Below are 22,804 nucleotides of genomic sequence, written 5' to 3'. Positions count from 1 at the left end.
GCAGGTCTGCCGCGGGAGGCGGCCAGCGCATTGCGAGGCTGCAGCGGTGCTCGGGCATGATGCAGTATCCTGCTGTGACAGCAGCTGCATAACGATGGGCACGCGAATTTTCGAAACCTGTGTGTAGGGCTCTGTGTGCCCAGCGCTGCTGCAGACTGGTTCAAATGACTTTTTGCAGGTGGTGAAAGAAGAGTTTAGCAAGGATGTTAAATAATATTTTACGTTTTGTTTTTAAGGTGTTACTGCTTTTTTCTTTTTTTTAATTTCCTACACAGGCTTTGCTTTCATATCTCATAACCTGTAGATACTTGCATATGTCTCTTAGAAAATATGCTACTTCTGCTTTGATGAAAGATAAAACTTGGTACTTTAAAAGTACCCATCTTACCTGAACTATTTTTTTTTTTTTTGCTTTGGTAAAATTGCAACTCGTAAGATCTGCATGCTTTTATACAGTGCCTGAGGAAGTTAAACTGGTAGGTATTTTAAATGATTTGAATTTTTAAAGGTCCCAAATTTTTCATGCTTTCGTGAAATGTTGTGTGGGGTTCACAATGAACAGGCCACACAGCAAGAAAAAAAGAAGGTATTCCCACCTTCTACGCAGTTCACTAAGTCTAAACAGCTAAGATGTCTGGGACTGAAGGGCCAGAAACGTGACTCCAGATCTCATTTGGAGGTGGAGGGAGGACAGTGCAGATAAAACGAAGGGCTCCAGGGCTTCAGCACTCGGCCAAGCCGCTCCGGGCACTGCTACGGGTGGGCGTTAGACACCTACGTTGCGTCAGGTATCCAACCCTATTATTTGTACTGCTGGGGTACAGCTAGTAGCATTTTCCCTGTTGCAGGGATACAATGCATTGCGGGGAAAATTTACTGAAGGAGAAATATATATTTGTATATTTAAGCTGATATCTAGTTTGCCATCATTTGGTGATTTAAGAAAGCCGGAAGGTGTGGGTTATACTGCTTAAACCACTGTCCCTCTTCCCCTTATCATATGCATACAGTTCCCCCAGCTTTCCCCTTTTCCCTGGTCTCTCTCCTTGGGGGGGGGGGGGGGGGGGGGGAAGCCTTTATAGCTATCACCTCCAAAATTCTGAATATCCACGTCAGTGTACACATCTGAATAGCAACGCTGTACTGCCATTGCTTGCCATTTGGTTCCTTACTGTCACATATAAGCAGGAGACTAAGAGGAACTGCTTAACGCAGTGTTTCAGTATTACATTTTGTTCTACAGTATTATATTTTACTTTAAAAAATCAGGTTAATTAAAAATCTTTGCCTCAATTAATCTCCACGACACAGAGAATGTTAACTGAACCTAAAAAAAAAAAAAAAAAAAAAAAAAAACCTCCTTTACTGGCATTTCTAATTTTGCATTTCTTTCAGAGTGGTGACTCAAAGAAGTTTAATCTGATTCACTTTGTTTTTTCAATTGATTCTAATTCCAGATGGTTTTACATCCTTAAAAGGCCTTAAACAATGATGGCAGGGAAATGCAAATCCATTTTCACAAAAATAACAAAAAAAAATGTCCTGAAGACTTCCACTGTGATTTAAAACAAAACACCTACAGCACAAAGATCTCCGAAAGGGCTTTCCAGAAAATCTGTATAGGAGACCTGTACCCTGGTGCTGGGTGCTTTCTCACAAGGCTTTCATCAGATCCATTTTCTTCTGACTTCCCCAAGGAACTGGGGAGCTATTGTCTTGATTTTCCTAAGAATAAAAAGCCATCAGAAAACATTAAGCTTTCCTGTGGGGTAAAAGCAATGAGATTTGAGAGGAAAAATTATTTTCTAACAACAAACTCCCAACCTGTTCTACCCACAGACTGTAGTTTTTAAATCTTGAACAGAAAAAAACAACTTTTTACTAGATTTTTTTTAATTATCTCTACCTACATCTTAAAAAATATCACAGACACATACAAGAAATGGCTGGAAGTTTGGGGGGTCCTGGGGAGGAGAAGGGAGGCTGACTGCTTACTGTTTTTAAAAAAAATATATAAAGCCCGATCCTATGGCTTGACCCCCCGGCAGCCCTTCCACCAGAATGGGCCACACTTAAGCCCAAATGATGCTCTTCCTTCCAGTCTGGCTCCAGACTGCCCTCAGCAGAAGTGTTAAGGTCTGAATTAGCTTTGATATCATTCTGCCCACAGCTCTAAATAGAAAACTGATTATTTAAGCATGTTTAAAAATACTGTAAAGAATATATAGCACTCTAAATGCTGAAACTGCAGTTTAACCATGGAAAATAGGTCTGCTTTTGAAGTGCTAGAAGAATGGGGTTTTATTCCACAAATGTCTGCAAAACCGGGCAAGAAGAGATCGTTTAGCCTTTTCTGATCACCAAAAGCTTTACAAGACTTTTACAAGTTCAATGCATCATTTCTTCCACAGTCTCATCTAACCTATTCCCAGATGCCTGCACTATTGGTGTCTCAGCACACTATTTCATCAGGGTCTAGTCTGTTATTCATTCCGTTCAATCTGTCACAGTACCTAACCTAGCTGTTCTCATGCTTAGTTTCTTCTCCTATGATCTTTGAAGAACTCTCTTATGTATCTACCTACTTGAGAGTATTCACAGGCTCTGACATTATCCCCCAGCCTTCCCTTTCTGTGCTGGATGACATTAAGTTTCTTCAGGAGCTCCTCCTGTCACGTTATCCAGATTTTGAATGCTTTGTTTTGTATTTTGCCTACGCTATTAGAATCTCTGTGCATGCGATCAACCTGTCTCTCTCCGCATTTTTAATTTTATCTTTCTGGATGTGGTATGAATTTTGGCAGGTAATATGCAGAGGGTATCCCACAGACCTGGCAGTCTTGTGCATTAAAATGGCAAGGGTAAGAGCAAGGGAAAGGGCAGCTCACCAGGAGCTTTCTATTAATCAGAATCATTTTTTTGATTTAGTACAGCTGCAGGTAAATCATGGGAGATACAATCCCACCAAAGAGAGACTCCTCTGGGCCTCAGCTCTTCAGATGCTGCATATGTTCTTGGGAGATTAAGAAGGTCCTGCAGAGGTAAATGAGAGAAAGCAAAGTAGATTGCTGCTTAATTAGCATTCCTGTCATGGGATTTTTGCCCATGAGGTAGCAAAGACTGAAGCCTAATGCCACAGGGGAAAACAGGAGCAAAGAGGACAAATTCATACTCCCACTGACTGCAACACCAGAGACAGGTGCACGCTACAGATCACAGGTTGAAGCAAAAATGTCTGCAGGTTTCCAAATTAGATGGTGTTTTTCAAACTTTTCATTCTGATTTTTATGTGCACTTAGGTGAATATTTGGGGCTGCATTAGGACAAAACAACAAATACTGAAGAACTCATTTTTCTCCTGGAACAAGAAACCTAATTTCTACTTGGCTGTAGAAAATAAACAATCTGCCGTAGCTTAGAGGCATAATTAAAAGTAGACTATACCTGTGGTAAGAACTGGCAAACATTGACTTTTTAATGGCTTCTGTGAGCAGTCAAAAAAAACCTGTTTAACTTATCAATACAAGGAGAAAAAAGTAGTTCTGACCAGCAGCCAGACTTTGGGATGGTACCCTTGGAGATAAACAAGTCCAAAGTAAGCACTAAGTGAGGCACAGGATGGAAAATATTACCTCAGCAAGATGTATTTTATAGAGCCACATGAATTTACTACCAGCCCCTGATTAAGACTTAATGAATAAACAAACAGGACTGCTTTTGAGATGGTAGAAACAAAGTTTATTACCATCACTAGACAAACAGAAAAGAGGGGTCTACATTGGTTTGTCCACACTTGCTTTACAGAAAGGAAGTTGCTATTGATCAATGAAGCTGGTCGCTCTGCGGAAAACACAGCAGCTTTCCACAAAGATTATATGGACAGGGTTTTAAAGAAATTACTCTATAAAACCTGTAGAATTTAATTCTATTTTAAAGTATTGTTTACTATGAACCTTCTGCAGAAGATCATCACTTGTTCGAAGGGCTGATTCACAAGTAAAGAGAAAGCTGGCATTTTCCGAGTTGAAAAGGATTCGGCTATCCTTAATACACATTAGAATGAGAAGAAATCGTTAATACAGTGATCTCAAAATCCTTCAACTCTCCGAGGAACAGAAGATGATGGCTCCTGTCAAACTCTCAGCAGTGCCATTGCTCTGAAACTCATCTCGTTTGTGCCAATGGTTTCTGAATGGCCTGTTTAAAAGTCTCCTTTTCCATGCTGAATTCCCCAACTACAAATGGGGCCATATCTCACATTAACAGTAGTGCTGCAGCTAGTAGACCCCCTACAAGCCTAGAGCTTGTCTCTGCTGCTTTTGACAGGCTTGCAGTGAAGTTCATTTCAACACTGATTAATTAATAAGGAGAAGATACAATAGCAAATTCTTGCACTCTAGTTGACCTGTTCATCTGTTACTCAAATACGCAGAGGACGAAGTTGGTTAATTTGGTAACAGGAAGACTTTCCTCATCCAAACATCACAGGTAATAAATCACCATTCAGTGAGTTTAGGTTTGTTCCCCCAATTATTCCATGTCTGTAGAAAAGAGGATTCACTGGTGTTATGTTTAAAGGAGGAAAAAATAGATAGTCACTTGTACTGACTCTTAAGGGGGAAACCTAAGATGTTTTCAAAGAAAGATTATAATGGAAAATAAAACACATACAATTTATTACTAACTTTAATAGTTTTTTTTATTTCTTTTAGACAAGCTCATTACACAAAGAGAACTGAATTTCTGCAGTAGCTGGGATTGTTCACAGGCCTCTGATGAGCAATCAGCAATGTGCACTGAAGTGTGAACTTTATATGTGTACAGAAATTCACAGTTCAACAAATTTGCCAGACCAACCTGGAGATGGAATAACAACAGATTCAGAGGTGCTATTACAGATAGTGACCCAACACCTTCATTCTTAGTCTTTTCATTTACTTTTCCTTTGCCTGCATCCAAAACAGCAAGCTGTGTCTTTCTCCAGCTCAGTCACTTTCATGGTGAAGGACCTGATGAAATTTCAGTAGTTTAAAAATACTTTTTGCTTTCTTTTTAACTTCAGTGGTGGTGTTCCTATTTTGCCATTCACAGAGAAGCCACACATGGATGGAAAAGCTAACGCAAAATATCATGTGATGCAGGCTCTGGATTTAAATTAAGTCCTTCTGCATCCCGGTTCTGCCATGTAGGAAAACATATTAAAGATCCCTGCTTTTCTTCCACTTCTCTGAGTGGAGTCACCAGGTGATTTTTATCTTGGCCAGTGAAAGCAGCAATGACTTTGGACTTCAAAAGGGTGATAGTTTTAATATCTGTAGTTAAGTATGAAGCGTATTGCTCATCCAAAGATTCCTCATCCCCACAAACCTGCCATCACCTGCCCAGCATTTTTAGGATATCTTGGCTTCCCTCCTTCAAAGGGAAGCCTCCAAGGCTTGCACGGCTATTGACGACTTCTTTTCAGCAGCACCCGGGAGAGGGACACCAGTGCTCCATGGCTGTGAAAAGCAAATTTCACATCTGTAGGAGACTTTTGACCAAGATCTATTGATTTCATATACAGCAGAGTTACTATTCAGAGGAAAACTAAGGAAGAAGCGGCAGTCTCAGTTCTGGATTCGAGCAACAGTTTCATGTTAGCGATGCGTTGCTGGGCCAGGAGCAGCGCTGGAGGGGCTTTCAGGAAAGTCCTGCTGCCTGAGGTCAGGCTGGTTTCTAGGGAGGGATGATGTCCCTTGTGCATCCTCCACTACCAGCCGGGCTGACAGCACAACATGTTTATGAACAGCTCATGTTCACTTGCAAGCGAATGAAGAAAGGTCAGGAAAAAATGCCACGAAGTCAATATCTGGGTTTTTTTTCCCCATGGTCACACCATTTACTTAAGCTAGAACCAGTAACTAATGTAATTGTGAGTCCAGCACCTAGAGCCAGGCACCAGGTGAAAAACACTTCCAGTCTTGTGTCCTGCCATGTGAAGGCCACTGTGGTAGCTATAAGCAGCAGCCTCCTGCCTCTGAGGTTAGAGCTTCCTTGTTGGGAGACCTGGAATATAATAAGATCCCCATTTTGTCTACTTTAGAAGTAAATAAGGATTTAGGCCTTGAATAATGGGTGATGTTCTTATATATAAGTTCAAACATTTTTCCCTGGGACTTCAGACCTCCCCTCGCCTCACACAGGTTTTAAGCCAAAGTAACATCAGTGACACCATCAGCACAGAGAAAAATCTAGCACTTAATCCTTTTTATTTTATTTTGCAATCAATTCTTCCCCTTCTCCTCCTGGCCTCCCCACCCCACCCCAACTAGGCAATACTGTAAGATGTTTGTTCACTGAAATCTCTTTTGCATAGTACACACATATTCTAATAAGCAAGACGCTTTGAATCTACTTCCATTTTGAGGATCAGACCTGCTTTCGTGACCTGCTTGCTGCTCGTCAAAGGGTGATGCTGTTGCCTGCCTGCTCCACTTGCTTCTTGCTGGTACACCATTTAGTATCACCCATCTCCATACGCGGCCTAGGTAGGAAGAGTCCTTACAAGTGCTCGAGGGCATCACAACTCCTCCTGGCATCAATAACCTGTGAGTAACCAAATCCACCCAACACAGCGATTCAGTACCCCAGGAGAACAGTGCATCCATTGTGCGCCAGATGATCCAAATGCCTTTTCATCCGGCAAGGCTTAAGGAGAAGAAATACATTTATTTTATTCTCTAAAAATAAAGGGTTAAATATGCTATTATGGTATTTTGAAACAGTTGCCGAAAGACTACGAGAAACACATGTCTGCACGGATGACCTTAGCTTCCCTCTGCTGTGTGAAGCCTCCTCGCTCCTGCTTCTGGCTTGGTCTGGCTGGAGACCATTGGTGTTGGCATCCTCCATTGCCATTGGTGCAATAAAATTAATCAACCGCTTCTCATGCTAGCGTTATGGATGTCTTTCACTGTCTCCTAGCGCAGGTGCATGTCTTGACAGGTGGAGAGGTCTCCTATGGTAAGTGCTTGAGGTTTTGCCATCTGCTCTCCCTTCAAGCCCTGTACTTTAGGTCTCCTGCAGCCCCTCAAATCCTCCTCTTAGCGTCGTAATTCAAAGCCATTGGTCCACAAGCACAGTATTGCCCTTCAGAGCTTCAGTTAACATGCGAATGGTGAAGATGGAGCTCTGCTAGAAAGTTTTACGGTTGTGGGATGTTGATTAGTCCATAAAGTTTGGGAAACAATTTAAAATCTTCAGAGGTTTGCCTTCTGTGATACCACAGCAGTAGGGCCAGATTCTTCACAGAGCAAGAGTTTGATGCAGTATGTCCCTAAAGGCATTTTAATTAGCTCAAGGTGTTTCATTCTGCTGTGAGAGATCATCATAGAAGTCCAGTAGCTTCATCACCACTGATTCTGAATTGATGTGTTTGACAGTAGCCTGCATCAGATCTGTTTCCCATTAAGTCATTAGAGGTCCATAAAAACTGAAAATAAATCAGCCTGTTATTCACCTGAATTTGACCATTTCCAGATCTTATGAAGCACACAAAAAGAGCTATGCTAATGACATTGTTATGAATCTGTTTTTAAAATGGTAATGATGAATAAGAGTGGCTTAAATGGACTAGCAATCACCATAGCAACAAAGCAGCAGTCAGGAGAACTACTATTAAGAGAATCTGAAGTCTTAAAAGGGTTCTCCCCACACGTTTTAATGAAACCTGGGGCTCTTTGATTTTGAATCAGATCAGACCAGAAAGAAATGTGGGGAAAAAAAGAACATTTGCATTAAAGCACTGAATTTCACCAAATATACATTATTTCATATTCAAAGCACATTTTTAGGGGGCATAAAGAAGAAGCAAGTGAAAATTAGAACATAACTAAGGATCGAAGTATGTGTTGGGGTAAGTCACCCATTCCAGTAACAGAAAGGCAATGTAATGCCTGGGAAAACAAATAAATGAGGTCTGGAAGAAGACAGTACAGTTTTTGTTTTACCTCAGACTCTTGTACAGGGTTTAAATGGCAGCTTTTCTTGCTTCTGCTTCCTCCTTCCATCATCAAATATCCACAGACCCTTAAAATGACCTGGCATAGCATATCTCACAGTCTAACACCATTACTGCATTTGCTCCTTAGACATTGGCAACCAAAGCTAATTATATTACAGATGAGATAAATATGAGAAAAAAGTCTGTGCCTTTTATTGCTACTGTAAGGCTTGTAAAGTTAAGATCTCTTTTCAACAAATGAGGAAAAATTGAAATAAATTTCACTGTCTGTTGTCTCCTTCCCACCCTTTCTCAAAGTGTTTGCTGGAAGACTAGACTTAAGTCACAGAAAACAGCAATCTGACTCAAAGAGACATAACAGAACTGTTTAAGTCTCTCTTTTTTCAAAAATTTGAATCATGATCAGCTCACATGCCTGACAAACTCTCTGGATAAAAACTCCCATGAGAACTGAGCAGGCTGTGGCTGAGGTTTGGGCTGCTGCGACGTTCCTCTCCCACCAGCCTTTCACCAGTGGCTGCAGTGCCATGACTGGAGGCTCTGAGTCCAGAGCTAAAGAGCAAACAGGAAAGACTCAAGGCCAGTTTCCATACTATGCGAGACCCTGTACCACTGTTGTCTTGGAAAGCCACTGACCACAGCAGTGCCCTTGGCTTCCCAAAAGGAGAAAAGACAGCTGTCTTCCTAAAACGCTTGAAATTGGTCAATCCATTAAGAGACTAAATAGCAACATGGACAGCATGTACAAACAAGATGTTACCCGTATGGAGGTGTAATTTAGTACCATCGTGGCCAGGGTTTTGCAGGACACAGTCCCTTCTGATCCAAGAAGAAGGCAGTTGCAGGTATTTTCTGTCACAAAGAGGCTGCCATTTTGCATGCTGCAGTGCCACGCAGCACCAGGAGCATGCCCAGCTCATGCCCTGGCATACCAAGGTGTCACCCCGATACACCAACAGGGTTTCGATGCAAGGAAAAAGCCACACATGCGGGATGGGCTGGGGCAGTGGCAGCATCACACCCAGGCACCCGCACTAGGGAGCTCTGTCTGGCGTCGCAGGTCCATCTGCCAGCTGCACGCAAGGCATCCGGCCGTGGCAGCCGGCTGCTCTGAATTGCTCTTGAGCACAGGCACCAGCCCTGTTTTCAGGCATCCAAATGCAGCATGTTTCCCTGAGGGCTTGCAAAAGCACAAGCACCCTATCGTCTCGGGCACTTGGTTACCACCAGTCACGTTTGCCAGCCTTGGCCTGCTTAAGTTATCGATTATACAAGATGACAATGTTGTGTCCTAAAAGGTAATGATCTTCTGCCACCTACTGCCACCTGCTCACCTGTCCAGACTGCAGGTGAGTGTGCAATCATAGCTTCCTCCTTTTAACTGGCCTGGCTGCCTGTCAGAAAACTTGCATCCAGATTATATTGCTACAATCAATATGTATAGAGACCTTTTCAAAGATCTGGGCACTGGTGTGTAGCCAGACGCTATTTCCACCCTACTGCTGACAAGCACGTATAAACTGCAGATGAGCCTATCCAAAGCTACACACTTTCTCCAAGTTTCTTTCCTTCATTATTAAACACCAACAGGCAGACCTCAGCTCAACGTTTTACCCAGTTATCTCCAGGCTTTCAGGGAGAACACAAGTCTTTCAACTGTGAGCTGAACATAGTAGGATACACCAGGCAGCAGCTCACAGGAAAGCACGTAAACTAAAAATCCGCGCCAGAGATCTAGTAGCTGCACAACTGAGCAATACTCTGGGCGCTGAAGACCTTCAATGCGCAGTACAACAGCGCAGCATCCGTTGCGCTGCGTAACGCAGACAGCCCCTCCCCGTCCTCTGTGTAGCAGCACGTGTCTTCTCGCATCTCGACAGGCTCCTGCTTGATGCAGACAAACCGCAGCAGCTGACAGTCAAGTGCCGGTGACAAAGCTGCCTGGTGCTAATTAAAAATGTACAAAATTAGAAAGACTTTGATGTAGCTTCTCCTAAAGAGAGCATCAAAACTAACATCTGGCAAACACTTTACTCTCAAACTTATGCTTTATGCTTAAACCTCATTCCTTGCATGACTTTCCCCTTTAAACGAGCCAAAAACACACATTGGCTGCATTTCAGCAACAGCTGAACAGAGGGAAAGGGTTCTCAGGTTGCCTCAGCCACATCAAAAGTGTGTGCGTGTTGGGGGGGGACCCACAGGGAAAATACATTTTCCCAGAGTCCAGGCCAACCTGACACAGCATAAAACCTCTGACTTTTGCAGTATTGCTCCTGATTTGCAGATTCAGCCTCCAAAAAAGAGGGATCGACTAGTTCCTGCAATTCAGCAACACAAAGCAGGATAAAAACAGGCAGCAACACTTAACCTAATAAAAGAGGATAAATGTTGCTGAACAGCTGTTGTGAATCTCTTCCCCGTAATGCTGCCCCTCTCTCCTCTTTATTGCTCTTACTACCATGGCCTAAAGGTACAGTGTGAGCAGTACGGTCCTTCCCACTCAGAGCTGACTGATTAAAATCATAATGGACACAATAAAATGCAGAATAACAGGGTAGAAACCAGGATAATAACCTAAAAAAGAATTCTGTTTAGCTAAGAGAAAAGTTTGCATATTAAATAGACATGCTTTTTGCTCTACAGGAATCTAAACTGAAACCTTTCAAACCATAACCAGTTACTCATGGGGAGCTGGGGCCAGAGATGGCCCTGGACCCACACCTGGGACAAGCTCACTCCACTTGGTACAAGGAGGCGGCAATCCACCTGGCCAAAAAGAGAATTAAGGAGTGACTTGAACCCGGCTCTCACAGTGTTGTGCTTTGGCCAGCAATTCAGCTTCAGTCCTTATAATTTTTTTTGCCATCAAAGTAGAGTCATTTCTTCAGAATCAGTTCAACTTCTATGATTATAAATGGAAGGAAAAAAAAAAGCAAAAAAATATTGATTGCCCTACAGACTTCTTTGTAGCCCCTTTCCCCTTTCATGGGTGATAATGGAAATTAAACAGTTTTATCCAGCAGGACAGGTGTGGAGGAAACCAAGCTTGCTATGGCTGGGTTCTCAGCTGGGGAGAGAGACACATACGCCAGCTCCATCCCACGTAATCGCGCCGGCGTGGGGCTACGCAGGAGCTCAGAGCTGCCTGTAGATGCCACCAGCTCCGGCCAGTTGCTGGAAGCCGGCAGAGCAGCAGGAGCTGGGCTCCAGCGCCGGGTCTCTGCAGGGCAGCTCGGGGCCCGCGGCGCTGCACGCTGCTGTAAGCGCTCCCGTTACCCCTTTCCCTCGCCTCGTGGCTCCCGAGCACCGCAGGATACCACCCCGCTCCTGCTTGGCAAACCCTACTGAGGAGCTGTCGATGTTGCAGTGTGGCTCTAAGGTGATTTCCATGTAGGAGCAGGTGAGAAAGGAGCTATTGCATCTCTGTCGTAGAACGACTTGCCCAGGGAAAAGCAGCCACCTACAATCCAAGCGTGTCATTTGTGGGCCTTGGCTGCTCAGCGTGGACTTCTTCTTCCATCACAGCTTGTGCTACCGCTCCCTCTACAGTATGAAACCCCTAAGGCAGATGCCACATCCTTCCAGCAAAATCAGGAGGAGAAAGATCTCTGCTTCCCACTTACCATCCTCTGAAGCCCCCTGCCCCCATACCAAAGCAAATTTTCCTAAACTGATACCTGTACATTGAGTTTCATCATTGCTTGGCTGTGGAAAAATTAAACTTTTAATTGAATTAAATTCAAATTTCCATTTTGCTTGCATCACCAAAAAGTTCAAGCCATCTCTGTCCATTTGGACAACTGTTAGATACCTACTGAAAGAGCTCTAAAAACAAAAAAGAAAAAGAAAAAAAACCCCTACATTTAGGATTTAATGCCTCATGGAGATCCAGCCTTATGCAATCGTAAGAAAGCAGAAATTTTACTCAGTTTCTCGCACCATGTCCCAGCTGTCAGTATCCAATTACACACCTTGTCCCATACCCTCCAGTCATGTCAGGTGCTTATATTCTCTTTCATCAGCTGATCTACTTATAAGCAATATAATGAGATTACTGAAATAACACCACTGAAAGCATGGGAAAAAATATCTGTCTCTTTAGGCTACTTTCCTGACATAAAAGAGGAAAACCTTAATTCCTGAAAACAGGGGTGGGGGGAGACTAACAAGCAGCCAAAACCAGGCATTTATATTTGGATATTCTCTGGCAAAAACGCTACCAGCACCTGAGCATGATAGCGCAAAGCTATTAAGCATGTCAGCCGCAGAATAACATAAACTGTTTATAAAGGAGCGTGCGTGTAATGAGTTCTCAAGTGCCGCTTGGCTGTCAAGCCCTGGAAATCGCTGCGGGGGCCCTCTCTCCAAAGCCGCAGCGCGCCGGGCAGGGGCAGGCGTGCCGGCCAGGCAGCGCGGGGTGACGCTCTCCAGGGCCTGCTGGAGGCCGACGCTGGCGAGCTCGCGGCTGGGGCGCCCTGTGCCGGCTACAGGCAACCGCGCGGAGCAGCAAGGCCCAGGCAGACGCAGTGCGCACGCTCCAGGCGCTGAGCACCGACGCAAGCGCGTGGCGCCGGGTGAGCTGAGCAGCAAGCTGGTGTTTTCTCCGCAGACTGAGGACACAGGAGGAAGCCGTTTGCGATCATCGCACAAGCAGAAAGGATCCTACAGTGTCAGTTATTCCTGACTGGCTTTTAAAGGTATCAAGTGTTAGGAATTGCATAAGCCTGAGAAGAAGTGCTGGAATTATACGTGCCGGCAGGGGTCTCCGGAGCCTGAGCTTCTACGCTGGTCTCCTGGGGCTGCTCGCAGGACCAGCTCCGCTCCGAAGGTAATTCCCGGAGCCCAGGATGCGATTTCCGTAAAGGCGCAGGACAGCACCGCCACCAGCGACCTTCCCCCCACGCCGGCTGACAGCCCGATACCGCCTCTGCTCGCCCCGCTGAAGCGGGGACCAGTACAGGTCTTCCCGAGCAGCGCTGGGCAGTAGGTGAGCCAAGGGAGGAGGGTCCCAGCAGGAAGCCACCACCGCCGGGGCGGCCGCTCTCAGCCCGGCACCCCGACTTTTCTCTTTAAATCCGACGACAGCCGAGATCCTTACTCACGACTTTCAGGCCTCGGAGGGGAACGTGCTGCCCCACCGACGACCGAGCTGCAGCCCCCATGCAGGCCGGCCCCCAGGGACCAGCCGCGCTGCACAGGCGCCTCCCCAGCCGCCACTGGTCCCCAGCCCCGCTTTGTGGATCCCCTGTGACTTGCCCTGCTCTGGTTGTGAAGGCTCCAGAAAAACCTAGATTAGCGACTGCTCTCCCCTTCTCGCCGCCTCCTTCCCAGCACTGCTATTTGAAATATTGATAGAGGGACTGGGAGGGAATAAATAAGTAAATAAAAAAAAATTATTAAAAAAAAAATCACTCAGTCATGGCATACCCTGGGCTACAAGGTGGGAGATAAACCCTATTCAGCTCTCATCCACCTGACTACAAGAACTGAGCATGCACATAAGATTTTCAAAAGCCTCATGTAGTGATTTCTGAAGTTATTTTCAAGACAATTGAAGTAACCAGACTTAACAGATATACCTATACATGTATAGCTCTAACAACAGTATACACTCCAAAAATATTTGAGCAATGAGGTTTTGTGCGAAAGTTAACTTGCACATACAGAAGTCTACTTTAGCTCACAGTTCCTTGTGTTTTTCTTTAATGCTATGAACGCAGAAGCATTTTAATGTTTATCATGTTTATATTTTTTAAAAATTACCTCTGAAATCTAATGATCATTATAAAACTGGAACGGGGAGCACAGAGCAATTGCATGCCTCAGTTCTGTTATGTTCCCCGTACCCGAGGCTGCGGCTCCCAGGGCAGCGAAGCCAACCGACCGCTGCTCACTACACTGGAAACGGTAGGGTTGTCCACTTCTCTTTGCCCCATTGCTCCCAGGTCAGACAAGTTCACAGAAGGGTCCGATGAGCCCTTCTGCTGGTGCAAGGAAGGTGGCGGGAGGCAGGGAGCCTCCCGTTAGCTTGGCTTGAAACCACAGTCAGCTTAAAACATTTGCTTGAGCACTGGCCAGAGATCTGGCTTTTCAAGAAGGTGTCTATGCAGTTGGACCTGGAGCTTGGCACATCTTTGAGAAGTAAGCCTTAAAAGGCTTCTGTCATCTCCAAGTAAAGAGAAAGACATACGGTGCGCAGTACATCTTCACTAAGCAGCCCACATTGTCAGAAATATAAAACAATAAAACTACTCAAAATAGTAGGGATAACTTTTAAGCAAGAGTTAGTAGAGCAGTAAGTCCAAGCTGTCTGCTGAGGCCTGTTGTTGGCAGTGGGTTTTTCCCTCCCCACCCCCGCTCCTTTTCTCCCCAGAAGCCACGAAGTGCAACTGATATTTTGCACAAAGTGAACTCACATGAAGACCACGGTGATCATATTTAAGAGCTGCTGTCCTTCACATAAACATTCCTTCTGCTGTTTTCAGTACGCATATTTAAAAGCAGAAACTCAACATACTTACATGCCTGCAAAGACAGCATCTCCCTCCTTTTCCAAAAGTCCTTCTGAACCCTGCTCAGCCACAGATCACAATTCCAGCTTTGGACTCAAAGCTGTCTGTCCCCAGTGCCCCATCTGTCCAGATCATCATTGCAGTCCTGCATCAGTCAAAGTCCAGGCTTATCTCCCCTCCACTACGCTCTCCTAAGAAAGTGCCCAGAGTCGCCCATCTTGCAGATGGATTTGAGCGCAGACACAGCCACCGCTCCACAAGCTATGCAGTCAAAGGTCCTCATTTTCAGAAAGTGCAGGGGTCAGCATGCCGTGAGAAACGATGTGAAGCTCAGTGTAGGCGCAGGAAGGCAGCTTTCTAAGGTTCCCCCTGCCACATGAGCACAGTGACCAATGATAATGTCCATCATAATCATCATCATATAACTTCAGAAACCTTCCCAGAGCAAGTCCACTAACCAACACTACCCTTACATGGTTCCTGAAAACATGCAAAACACCTAGGTATTGCAACAACAACAAAAAAACCCCGTATGAATACAGAAAAGCCCTGCATTGATATAATGAACCCCACTGCCCTGAGAGTAAAGAACGGTAAATGCTGCCATTATAAAGCATATATTCCACAAAGAAATATGGAATGTTATTTTGCTCCTCGTTCACACTTTGCCACCCTTTCTCCCTGTCAGTTTTTCCCAAATAGCATCTAAGATTTAATCATTTTCCCCTGACCTTTTCTGCAAAGGCTTTCTTTTGCTCCCAAATACTTCTCAGACTGATTCCAATTTCTGCAAATATTTATAGACTTGCATATTGTTTTTAGAGATGGATGGTTTTACATAGAGCTCATTTGACTCTTATTCCTTATTCATCTTGTGTGACTGGTTAACATCCGTCATTGGCTAATGACATTGCTGGGTGGAGAAGATTTTTCAAAAAGTAAAAGTAACTTTGAATGTATATATAATTGTTTGGTTGAAAGACTTTATACTGAGAGCTGCCCTTCCTAAACACTCGTCTGACCTAAAAAGCTATGCAGAGGATTTTCAGAAGTTCTTATTGACTTAGCTGGGAGAGATTAAAACCTCACACCCTGCACTCACAAACACAGCAAAAGAACGGCATGAAGATGGCTGAGCAAATACTAGTTTAACTTTAAATAACGCTTCCCAAATCCTATTTCGTAGTGTGCGGCCAGTTCCAAGTTTATTTCTTTACAGACATATTTTGCTCAACTTTGGCTTGCACCAGTAAGGAAAATCACTGTCAAGAAGAGATCGTCCACTTTGTAAAGCACACTTAGTTTGAAGAAGCACACTCTCTTTGCAGTCATGTAGATCATTAGGAACAAAGACATGAAGTATCAGCTTGGGAAAACGGGAGTCACTGAGCAACCCAAACCAGCAGAAACAGTAAATTTAATAGCTCCAATTTACACAAAATGAAAGGTGTAAAAGGTGGAGGCAGCTTTACTCAGCAGGTGACATGTTGATCAGAACACTGTCAGTATTTCTGAACTATCAGGACTGAACGTCTCCCCCGCCCCCAGTCAGAGGAAGAGAACTGGGAAGGTGCTGACACAAAAGTACACAGGTAGGAGGTAACTGAGGCAATCTCTCAATTCAAAACTTGAACAGTCACAGAGAGAGTAACAGAGGAATTTGAGTTGTTTAGGAATGAAACACGGGGTAACTCCCCTTTGGGCATAATTCATCTGAACTTTCAGCTAGACTATCATGGAGCAGCCAGCCACAAACTACTAAATGAGAAGAGTGGGGGTCAAGATAAAATTCTGGTCTAGGCATGCAAGTGCTATTTGGATTTTATCCATTTACGTGAGATCATCAAGAGACAAAATAAAGAGCAGGGGCTAAAAAACTGTGATGCAGGAGGTTAAACAGGCAAAGTGGTTTTGGAGGAAGGTCTGTATATGTGCACCAGGAGGAGAAAGGAAGGGAGCATAAAGACAGACATATATATATATATAGGCAGGAGAGGGTGAAACAAAAGGAGCGAGGACAACAGAGAAAAAACCAAATCAGTAGTCAACAGAAAGAAAAGCATAGTGAAAGACTGAAATCATTCTCCATATATGATCAGTTTCCATCTGAAGTGGCAAAGATGGAGCTTTACAAGACGAGGCAAAAGCAACGATTTTACCTATTTCATATCTCAAATAGGTTGTGAAGCTCACAAGATACAGAAGAGAGTCAGGTATTTAAATGTAGAAACAGATATTTGTCTTCTCCTCATCTTCCTTCTCTGTCTCCCAGGCAAGGCTAAACTGGTCAAATATAGCATCAATTCAGGTTAAATACTGTGAAGACAACTGTTCAGAACAATTGTGTCCTTGAGGCATTGTATTAAGGCATTTACACTTTTAAGAGCGTCAACAACTCGGCAAGGATACTGTTGCACCAAGGGATTGTTCCCTTAAAAATGCCCCAACTTCTGCAGCATAGAGAAAGAGTCCCTCATACTGTTAGTAGATTTTACTTGTGATGTAGGAAAAAGATCTGGAGCTCTGAAAGGAGGTGACGCCTTGCAGGCAAAACATTTAGTTTAACCTAGAACTGTCTAAACAGAAATTATTGAAACCAGAGACTCTGTAGAACTGCTAGACAAAAAGATTATTTAAAAGTAACAGCCAAAAAAAAAAAAAAAAAATCCCAGATTCTCCCAAGCTGAATGCCGTAACTGTCCCTTACAAGCCTGTTAATCCTTGTACTGCGCAGCACCATACTTTATTTGCTCATCTGCTGTAAGGCAGCGTATGTCTGTGACGCTCTGCAGCCGCAGCTGGCATGCCTGCTTTTCTTTCATTCCGGTTAGAGTTACATGGAGAGCAGGTGAATAGTTCATTCAGTTAAATTCTACTGTTTTCATGGGCTGCTAAAATGAGCTTCAGAAAGCAAGTGCCATTTTCAGGAATCTTTCTCCAAAGTCTCATAGAGTCGACAGCCAAAATTAGACTTTTGGGCTTCAAATTCTCTTTCATTTAGGTTTCAGGCAGACAAGGTTGAATCCACCAATCATTGTAATCACTGCTGCAGATGCAGCTAATTTTGCACAAATATTTAGGAAAAATGTATCTAAAAAGTGCAAGAGGGAAATCAGGCATTGTCAAAACACAAGTGTTTAAAATACCAGCTTAAAAGCACCATTATATTGCCAGATGCTTAGCTGCCGTCACGAAAAAATTGAGAATTGAAATAAATGGAGTAGGATGCATTCATGACTGGGATATCTGTCATGAACTGATCTATTTCCACTAAGCAAAAACTGCAGAAAGGAGGATTGTTGAAGCAAACAAGTGCGTCTGGATTAGGTGACCCACTCCTGGCATTATATTCCTAATTGGAGACAAAGACTTGTGTATCTAGTGAAAGCTAGTGCTGTGTAGTGAGCTTCTGTGGCATACAACATGGACAAGAAGCCCTAGCATTTATTCACAATAGCATTGTGGATTACGCAGAAGCGCAGCCAAAGGATCAGCAGTTGGGTACATATTTCTGTGACTGACGAACTGAAGTGACCACAAATTCTGCAGGATAAAGAATAGTCATAGTTAGATGTGAAATGCTTCCTCTAAACCCATCTCCCACATACCTGTGTGGTGGGAAAGGTCTAAATCTGCGCCTACCTGTAGCACAGTCTGCAATTATGATGTTGCTTTGTGGAGGAGCTTTGGCAGACATGAGCTTGTATTTCTATTATCATACAGGTGTATGTCATCCATGCCCATCTTCAGCGGCAGCTTAGATTTCATTGGTTATTTTTTCATCCCTTAAGCTAACTATATGATTACAAATGGACAGACATACTTACAGATAAATATCTAAGCAACACAGAGGCCAAAAATGTATCTATGCTCTCCAACAAATTAACAGGATTACTTAAAACACAAAATAAAGGCAGGTCCCTTTTGCTTCAAAAGTAACAAACAACAAAACCCACCAAACTCCCCCACAGTGATGGTCTTGATGCAGCTACAAATATCCCAAAGAGTAGTAACTCACCTTGTTCCAAGCAATCAGGTGCGTTTTTGCTATACAAGTTATTAAAGTGTGTAAGAAGTGTTAGCACAAAGCATTTTTGTGTTTATTTAAATAAAAATTATAATTTATACAAGACTTTTTAAACAAACAAGATTTTCTTAAAAATGTACAGGGCGAGTAATTTCATTATTTCAATTCTTCATACAGTATAAGTCTTTTGTCAAACAAAAGTTACACTGATAATACATTATTTACAACTTCAAAATATAGACTCAAACTTCAGACATAAAAATTTTAACATCCATTATATTTCAATGATTAGTAGTAGAAATTAAACATCTGCCAAAACGTACAGATTTCAGTAAAAACTACTGGTGTTTTTTAATATAAGTTTAAGTAGCCAAAAAAGTACATCCTTTCATCTCTTCACTGTTGGGTAAAATCTTTCCTCTTTGTCTAGAGGGACAATAGTAGGGTTTTGCTGCTGGATTTCTGTGTGATGTTGCTACTTATAAATAGCTTGTTTTATTCAATCTTGCCTCACAAAAGCTACAGTGTACAGAAAGGCATGATTTCATATTTCAGCTTTTTCTGCCTTTTGAATTTAAATGGTCACCAATAAATAATTAGAGGGGTCAGTTTTCATCTCCCTTTTTTCCTTTAAAAGGGACTCAAACCAACCAATGCACTTCTACTAAAGAAGTTAAATCCAATTAAGCATGAAGGATCCAGCAATGAACCACATACATCAGCAGAACTGCAAATATAAACAGCAAACAGACAAACAGAATGACAAGAATATCACTTTTTGCTATTAAAAAGTAACATTTTACATTAAGTGGCACTACCCAAATAGTAATTGAAGTGAAGCAGGTATACTGCAAAACTACATAGGAAGAATTGAATTTAAGATTAACTTCAGTGTAATTACACAAGTCAAGCATGTATTTACTCACTGTCCTTCCCCTCCCACCCTCCAAATAAGCAAGGGTGTAGAAGACAAAAAAAGTACAGGAGTACTCACAAGTAAACACACTGAAGTTATTTTCTAGCTTCTTTAAATTACATAACACAAGAGCAGTTACTTTGCAGTAATTCAGACAACCTAATGTAAAGTGAACTTTGCAAAATATGTACACAGATGTTTGTCAGTTATATTACAGCTCTATATTAAAAAAAATCCAGTCTGTTTTCTATATATCAGAATGGAACAATGTTGCATTGCTGTTTGTGATAAGCTTACTGCTTTAAGAATTACTAATTTTTAAGTTCATACTGTTAAAGTGCAAATTTATTTTGAATGCCAACACATTAGATTTCGTAAGATTCCAACTTACTTGTCCAGAAAAAAAATTGTTAAGAGTGTATTGTATGCATGAGGCATTTCAGTCTGTCAAAAAGATAATAACGGTTTCTTTCCTCCTCCTCTGCAGCCTAGGTATGGTTAATTGTCCCGGCACCATCAGCACAGCACCTTTAGCTCCTTCAGGAACCAGAATCTAGGACAACCCTGTATATTAGAGTCAACCAATGAAGGGTAGGAGGGAGTGGAGGCAGTAAGTGCAAGTCAACTGATTTCCTACTAAAACCACTGTTATGATCAGAGTGAAGGTATAAATTACACTTGAAAAATGATATAAAAATAAGAAAAAGAGCATGCTTTCTGTAAAAAATATAGTTTTCTGTTTCTTCAAAAAACAATAACTGCAAACACACCCAATTTTTTCTTAAGACAAACTGAATGAACCATGAATCTGATTAAGTGTTATAGTGACATTAAGCGATTTTAATGCCTATTTGGTAGCCGCACCTACTGTTCAAAGAATCTTCTAGAGAGGAAAAATCTAATGGCAGTACACAGCAATTGCAAAAAAACGATTAATTGCTTTTGAAACAGGTGTGATGGAAAATTTTAAACCCAAGAATTTTACTTAAACATAAAATCTGCACATGCAAAGTCAAGAAACCACAAACTGTTAACTACCTCCATATTAGACAGTGGTAAAAGGGATCTCCTACCAGCTTCACTTCTATTCTAAGTTTCCAGGCCCTGAGGTACACCGTATCTAAGGAGGTGTTAGAAATCCACCCCTTTTTTCAGGTCTTGTAAAAACATGTTCAAGTGCTAGTCTAAAGGGAGAACATGGAAATTTAACATTCTCTTCATTAAGACAGATTCTCCCCCATACTTACTCACAACTCCACTTAGGGCACAGAGTTTCACCACGATCAATGTTTTGCTTTAGAACCAAGTCACAGTATTTGACAGTATTTCTTCCTATCAAGTTAATTCTCTTCATTGCCAAACTGGGATAGGTTTCTACAGTTTGACTGTGACCTTCTTCAACACTGATGCATTCATGGAGAGACCTTAAAAATTGTGCTAAGGGTTAAAGACCCTTTGCTATTTGACTCCGCTCTCCCCCCTTCATTTTCCCCCTCTTCCTATACAGGAAGAAAATCCCTTATTTAAAAAAAGAAAAGAAATCCATGAAAGTAGGTCACATTTTCAGATAAGAGTTTGCATCTCCATTGTTTTTTGAGGCCATTCTTACTACTGAACTCAAAGCCATAGCAAGGAAAAAGACCTACTGGAAAGCTTACCATAACTCCTATTGTGCTTTTAAGGAAAATGCAAATAAAATTCTAAACCTCTCAGATAGGTGCTATTATATGGAGTATAAAAGCTTTCTAATATTAAAGACAAAGGTCAATATGTGCTTTGCTGCTAAAAAGGCCTGAGAGAGTTTAGAGAAAGAGAATAGCCTTCCTGTTGTATCTGGCAGTTAGGTTGAATTGTTGCTAATATTTAATTTTGCAAGGGGAAGCACAGCAACATACCAGTGCCCCTCAAATACTTTGAAAAGGAAACAGTGCTTTCACTTGCTACATTATAGTGTTATTTTATTGCAAGGTAACTCAAGAAAAAAGCCAAAAAAGAAAAAAAAGCCATGTCCCAAAGTTTAGTTTAAGTATAATTATTCCCACCTTCCCCAACACAAAAAGCCTGCAAGTCTTTTAGGCATTAACATACAAACACCTTGTACATACATGTACAATAGTTGAGCCCTTCTATGACAAATATCTACAGAAATACAAATATATGATGCCTAACATTTTAGGAACAACATTTTGGTGCCCTCTTTTATAAAAAGTATCTGCCTTCCTTCCTTCCTCTTACTTTGGTTAATTAGGAAAGGAAGATATAGTTACAAACATTTTCCTCCAGTTCACTGTACAAGCAATTTAAACCTCTGTATGCAGGAAAAACTGAACCAAACCAGACTGTTAAAACACCCTTCTGCAATGCAAGAATTAGCAAGAAGAAGAGTTACTTTAAGTGCACATATCAATATGGAAATACTAAGATGTTATTTCCTTGGTTTTACTATCAGTCTTAAAGAACGCAATTAAGAACTCAGAGCTGAAGACAGACTGCAGGCTACTGCAGTCGCCATTCCCAGGTCTCAGGAAAAAAGAGATAAGGGGACAAATGTATCCCTAGTGATACCACTGTAGTTAAAGGGATCAATCTGTTTCAGTCCACTATTTAGTCACTTCTCCAAGTATCTTCCCAGCTTTTAATGTTAGTAAATAAACATTAAAAGTGCTTAATGTGCAAGGCTAATAGTGATGATAGCACTTTCACTGTTTTGTTTCATTTTTTCTTTTTTTCTTTTTTTCTTTTTTACAAAAACCTTAAAAACAAACATGAAGGCATATAAAAAATACACTTGATTTATGTAACAGATAGAATAAAAACCACAAGACAAGAAAAATTATTGCAAAATAGATGAGGATGTTCATTTTTTCCCACTGCCAAATTGTAAATTAAGAAAGTTTCTTTAGATCTTCTAAGGTAAGATACTAGCTCTCACTGCTTGACGATGCAGAGGTTATTTTCACGTATTGGTTGAAAATTGTCTCAAAAGCTTCATCTCTGTGTACCATGGCACCAAACACCAAAGGCTAAATGACAGGGAAAAAAATACAGTTATATCAGTCTGAAAAAGAAAAGTCTTTCTTTAGGTATGGTTTTGGTCAGATCAATACGAACAGGAGATGAGCTGTGCTCTATGTGCATTAATAAAAACATAAGAACCCTTTTCTTTACTAAATCCTTGGGTGTATGTCAGAGGTTCTAGTATTTCCATTTCTAAAAACAAGGTATAAAATACATCTGCATAAAATATTAGCAATAGCTAACATTTCATCTCTACTCTTCATCTGCTCAACACACAAAGTCTTTCTAATTGATCTCTGCCTCCAAAGAATTTTAAAAATCTTTAT

The 22,804-nt window shown here is 42.0% G+C and overlaps 1 protein-coding gene across 2 annotated transcripts in view; it reads right to left on the bottom strand.

The window, feature by feature from the left end:
* Positions 1-18,595: 18,595 nt before the first annotated feature.
* Positions 18,596-22,804, bottom strand: part of GRAMD4 (GRAM domain containing 4) — an 86,672-nt gene continuing 82,463 nt past the window's right edge. For both annotated transcript variants that reach the window (XM_026095376.2, XM_064506115.1), the window contains exon 19: positions 18,596-22,483. In XM_026095376.2, coding sequence (XP_025951161.1) covers positions 22,382-22,483 — 102 coding nt within the window. In that variant the 3' untranslated portion in view covers positions 18,596-22,381. The remainder of the gene's footprint in view (positions 22,484-22,804) is intronic.

Source organism: Dromaius novaehollandiae, chromosome 1 (genome assembly GCF_036370855.1).
Source record: "Dromaius novaehollandiae isolate bDroNov1 chromosome 1, bDroNov1.hap1, whole genome shotgun sequence".
Taxonomy (NCBI): Eukaryota; Metazoa; Chordata; class Aves; order Casuariiformes; family Dromaiidae; genus Dromaius; species Dromaius novaehollandiae.
This window is presented reverse-complemented; position numbering and strand designations above follow the sequence as displayed.